This window comes from Macaca nemestrina, chromosome 5, assembly GCF_043159975.1.
Source record: "Macaca nemestrina isolate mMacNem1 chromosome 5, mMacNem.hap1, whole genome shotgun sequence".
Classification (NCBI taxonomy): domain Eukaryota; kingdom Metazoa; phylum Chordata; class Mammalia; order Primates; family Cercopithecidae; genus Macaca; species Macaca nemestrina.
In genome coordinates, this window is record NC_092129.1 from 145,685,893 (window position 1) to 145,691,408 (window position 5,516).

Consider the following 5,516-nt stretch of genomic DNA (forward strand, 5'->3'; position numbering starts at 1 on the left):
GCTTGAGCGTCATTTCCCCCAGCTGTGGGCGAAGATCCTAGACCAGACCAGATATCATTGGGTAAAAGGTGTGCCTGTTTAATATTTGGATAAATATCACTATTGTCGGACATACAGAAGTTTCTGTCTGCACCACCTCCCGTCAGAACAAGAATGCCTATTTTCCCATGCCCTAACCAACTCATATTTTTAAGTATTTTATTAATTTTTTGACTAGGTAATGTTTGCAGGTGGCAGAAAATTTAAAGAGATAGGGAAGGGCATGCAGTGAGAGGTCTCTACGTTCCCGTCGCAGCCATCCCAGTCCCGGCCCCAGAACCACAAACTTTGATCTCAGCCTTTCTGGTAAATGGAAAGTGGTATCTCACTCAATCAATCTCACAATCACGTTGATGTGAAAACAAATTACTATATATTAGGGAGTAGAATGTTGCATGTGAATGAACTTTACAATAAAACAGGAGACTTCAAAGGCATTTTATGCTCAAGGGTGGGGCAGGGCGTGGAGCGGCCCTTCTCTTGGGGGATACCTTGGTACGGCTGTGTGTTAGTCTGTGGAATGAATGCTGGACGGTGCCCCCACTCGTCTCAATCACATTGAGGTTTCCCTCATCCCCCAGTCACCTGTTTACCATACATCCCTCTGGGCTCTTCCTGCCCTTGGCCTGGTCACCACCTTGCTGCCTTACCTTAAGTCAGTCACCTCCCACTCTGGGCTTCCTGACTTGTAAAAAGGGGGCTGGACTAGGCCTCATTCCAGGTGTAGCATTCCAAGACTGATCAACTAATTCACATTAAGGTGTAGATGACTGATAACAGCTTAATGTATTACCTCTCCTGTGGGTGGAAACATTTTAAGAGATGCAATTTCTCATCCTCCAAGAATGAGTGTGTGTGGTGCAATTTCAGGTATGGTCACAGGTATGTGGGGACGATGTAGGGGGAGGGGTCCCTTTCCTGGCACCCCTCCAGTGGTCACTGTAGGCCCCCACCTGCTCCAGCCAGGGGTGGTGGCAGCCCTGAGGGGAGCAAACCTGCTGGCTTCTCTCACACCACACTCCGCATTCATTTCTCTCTGGCAGTGGCCAAGAGCAGAGTTTTGTCATACAGAAAAATGCCTCATCAGGGAAACCTACGTGTGTGGCCTGGAAAACTACCTTGTCCCCTGGGCCGAGGGGTGCGGTGGAGGTGTTAGCAACCTGATTTCCAGGTTCTCAGATCAGTTCTCGTCCTGGGTGGGTGAGGAGACTCCCACTGGAGGGACTGGCCTTCCGCCAGAGCAGGTGGTCCTGCCATACCTGGATCCAAGACGTCTGCTTTTTACGGAGAGAAAGAGGCTGTGTCAGACGCTGTCTGGTTTTGTTGGCTGAAGGAGGTTTGGTTTGGCTTCTGAATTTTCAGGGAGGGCTGATGGCCCGCAGCCACGAGCCACCGTTAGCCTGTGAGAAAGAGGAAAGGAGTTTCTTTAGCTGTGAAGTCTAGGCCGGCTGCTCTTGTGCAGTGCAGGCCACCGCATCCCAGCCCGCAATCCCCACTAACCCACTGGGCCCTCATGGGGCGCCGTTTTGTCCCACTACTGTCTGGGCCTTTCTTCAGTGGAGGCGGCTGGGGAAGCCAGTCTGTGCTGCCCCCAGGACAGTGGTGGGTGGGGATGGACACCCGGGGCTGAGGGACCCAGGTCAGATCAGGGAGAGACGTGCTTCGCTTTCTGGCAGAACCTCCACTGTTGCAACTCCTCCTCCTTCCTGGACCAGGGCAGCTTCTCCAGACCTGATGATGCTTAACCCATGAGCCTCATCACAGAGCATTCAGAGCTCTAGACCCTCCCTATGCAAAGGGTGGTCCATGACCAGCCTCATCCGCTTCACCTGGGAGCCGGTTATGCTGCAGGCCTTAGGGAGGTGGGAATGCCATAGAAGCTCTCTGGGGAGGCCCCTCTGAGGTGGAGACTCATCACAGGCCTGATTCAATGGAGAGAGATGGGTACTGGGAAAGAAATGCATGACGGGGCCACGTGCTGAACTAGGGAGGTGTCTTTTCTTTTCTTTTCCTTTCCTTTCTTTGTTTTCTTTCTTTCTTTTTTTTTTGAGATGGAGTTTCCCTCTTGTTGCCCAGACTGGAGTGCAATGACGCGATCTCAGCTCATTGCAACCTCCGCCTCCTGGGTTCAAGCAATTCTCCTGCCTCAGCCTCCCAACTACCTGGGATTACAGGCGCCCGCCACCACGCCCGGCTACTTTTGTATTTTTAGTAGAGACGGGGTTTCACCATGTTGCCCAGGCTGGTCTCAAACTCCTGACCTCAGGTGATCCACCCATCTCAACCTCCCAAAGTGCTGGGATTACAGGGGTGAGCTACCACCCCCAGCCTTAATTTCTTTCAAAACAGTTTCTTTTAGTTTTATTTTCATTTTATTTTGAATAGGCAATCCACTCACACAGTTAAAATTCTAAGGGCACAGGAGGGTATGTAAGATACAATTTCTTTTGCAGACTTGTTTCCTAGCTGCTTCCCCTCTCAAAGGCAACCCATGTGGCCCAGGGACATTAGATTATGCCAGTAAAAACATGCATGTGTGTGTGTGTGCGTGTGTGTGTGTGTGTGTGTATTCATACTCACTAGACCTCTTTTTTTGTGTTTGTCAAATGATCCTTTATTGAAATATTTTCCTTTGTGCTTCTTAACTAACTGGGCATTCCACAGCACCACTGTTGATGTCATCTATGATGTCATGAGGGTGGCAGCCATCAACATTACAGCCCACAGACTGGGCAGTCCCCAGGATTTCTTTAATGGTTCCAGTGAGTTCTCTGGCTAAAGGTCGGTGCCGCATCTGTCGAGGAATGTTGATGATCTCATCAAAAGTGACATTCCCACTATGTTGAATGTTTTCCTGTTTCTTTCTGTCTCTTGGTGGTTCCTTGAGGGCTTTGATGATCAGGGTGGAGGCAGAAGGCACCACCTCAATCTGGGCCTGTCTGTTCTGAATGGTCAGTTTCACCGTAATCCTCAGGCCATTCCAGTCACCCGTTGCCTTGGCAATGTCATCACAAGCCTTTTTTGGAGACAGGCCCAGGGGGCCGATCTTGGGGGCCAGTACAGACGTGGCACCAACTTCACCCATAGTGCACCTCAGGTATACGACTTTGATCTCGTTGGGGTCACACTTTGGCCGCATGGTGGAGGCGGCTGTTGTCGGATGAACCCAGATTCTGGACGGCCAAAGAAAGTTGCACCTTGGCCTCCTCTGAGCTGAGAGCCGAAAAGCCCACTAGACCCCTCTTAAAAAATTCAAAGGTTGGCTGGGTGGGGTGGCTCATGCCTGTTATCCCAGCACTTTGGGAGGCAGAGGCAGGCGGATCACAAGGTCCGGAGTTTGAGACCAGCCTGGCCAATATGGTGAAACCCCATGTCTACTAAATATACAAAAAAAATTAGCAGGGCATGGTGGCACATGCCTGTATCCAGCTACTCAAGAGACTGAGGCAGGAGAATTGCTTGAACCCGGGAGGCAGAGGTTGCAGTGAGCCAAGATCACGCCACTGCCCTCCAGCCTGGGCGACAGAGTGAGACTCTGTCTCAAAAAAAAAAAAAAAAAAAAAAAATTCAAAGGTTGGCCCATGGCACATGTATGAACCTTACTTTTCTCACTTAGTATGTCTTGTAGATCATTCTATATCAGTATGTAAAGAACATCCTAGATACATATTTCAGATGAATATTATTCTACTCTAAAGATAGACCTCAATTTATATAGCCAGGACCCTACTGATGGACTTTTAGGTTGTTTAATAAATGTAGCCGAATTTTAGAATCTTAGAAAATGGAAGGTCATTTAACCCCAACTCCTACCACCCTGCCTAGGTTTTTTTTTTTTTTTTTTTGGTAGAAATGAGGTCTTGCTTTGTTGCCCAGGCTGATCTTGAACTCCTGGCTTCAAGCTATCCCCCCACCTCAGCCTCCTTCCCAAAGTGCTGGGACGCACCCAGCCCTGCCAAGGAGTTCTTTCATGGTATCTGACTGCATGCCTGAGACCCAGCTGCAATGTCACCTCTTCTGGGAAGCTCCACCTTCCTCTCCCTCTCATCGCCTTTGCACATACCTTAGCCAGAGCCCTAATCACATGATATGATTTAGGCAAAAGCATGATAACTTTGCTTTTGTATCTTCTCAGCTCTGACCCTATTGCAGAGCACAGTAGGTACAGAACCAATGTGAATTGACAGTCCTTGAGAGGGGACGCCTCCAAATTCTGCTGCCTGGACACTTCCAGTAACAGGGATCTCACTTCCTGAAAAGCTCATTCTGCCTGTGAAAGGCGGTATCAGACAGTCCTTTGATGGAGCAAAGTCTGTTTCCCGTTGGCTTTTCCCTCTGGGTTCTAGTGCATCTTCTAAACACAAATGTAATCCCTCTTCCAGATATTTAAGATAACCTCATTTCTCTAAGCCAGATACCCATCCCCCTAACCTCCCCTCCCCCATTTCCTTTGGACTCTGGTTGCAGATCCTAGGCCTTCTAGCATTTTCCTGCAGACACTTTTTGATTTGTAATATGATTCATTTAAAAGTGATCTCTGTCCGGGCATGGTGGCTCATGCGTGTAATCCCAGCACTTTGGGAAGCTGAGGTGGGCAGATCACTTGAAGTCAGGAGTTTGAGACCAGCCTGGCCAACATGGTGAAACCCTGTCTACTAAAAATACAAAAATTAGCCAGATGTGGTGGTACATGCTGTCATTTCAGCTACTTGGGAGGCTGAGGCATGAGAATCACTTTAACCCAAGAGACGGAGGTTGCACTGAGCGGAGATCATTCCACTGCACTCTAGCCTGGGTGATGGAGTAAGACTCTGTCTCAAAAAAAAAATAGCTGAAATAAAAAAAAAAACTGACCATACCAAGTGTTCACCAGGATGTGGAGCATTAAAACTCTCCAGCACTGCTGGTGGGAGTATGAAATGGAACAGGCACTTTGGAAAACAGTTGGCAGTTTCCTAAAAAGTAGTTAAAGATACAGCTTTCATGTGACCTAGCCATTCCACTCCAAAATGTTTACTCAAGATAAATGAAAGCATATGTCCATTCTAAGGCATATGCTCCTAGCAGCTTTATTTGAAATAGCCAATGTCCATCGGCAGTGAATATATCCATGCCATACAATTTGACTGAGCAAAACAAAACCTGCTTGAACAGGTATTGATACAATGATAGTGAACAACATTGATGAATCTCAAAATAATTATGCTGAGTAAAGAAGCCAGATAAAAATTAACGAGTCCATACTCTATGATTTCATTTATATGAAATTATAAAAAATGTAAACTAGGCCTCACGTCTGTAATCCCAGCACCTTGGGAGGTCGATGTGGGAGGACTGCTTGAGCCCAGGAGTTCAACACCAGCAGCCTGGGCAACATAGTGAGACCTTGTCTCTCTCTCTCACTCTTGTTTTTTTTTTTTTTTTTTTTTTTTGAGATAGAGTCTCACTCTGTGTTGCCCAGGCTGGAGTGCAGTGGT

General features: G+C 47.9%; 1 protein-coding gene across 1 annotated transcript; it reads right to left on the bottom strand.

The window, feature by feature from the left end:
- Nucleotides 1-2,680: 2,680 nt before the first annotated feature.
- On the bottom strand, nucleotides 2,681-3,500 carry LOC105474538 (large ribosomal subunit protein uL11-like). The gene has a single exon (XM_071096087.1). It carries the CDS (start codon nucleotides 3,176-3,178, stop codon nucleotides 2,681-2,683), a length of 498 nt encoding a protein of 165 aa, XP_070952188.1. The 5' UTR covers nucleotides 3,179-3,500.
- Nucleotides 3,501-5,516: the final 2,016 nt, after the last annotated feature.

What these genes read in the sequence shown, in the direction of transcription:
- LOC105474538 (XM_071096087.1), bottom strand. Translation starts at nt 3,178, where the DNA reads ATGCGGCCAAAGTGTGACCCCAACGAGATCAAAGTCGTATACCTGAGG.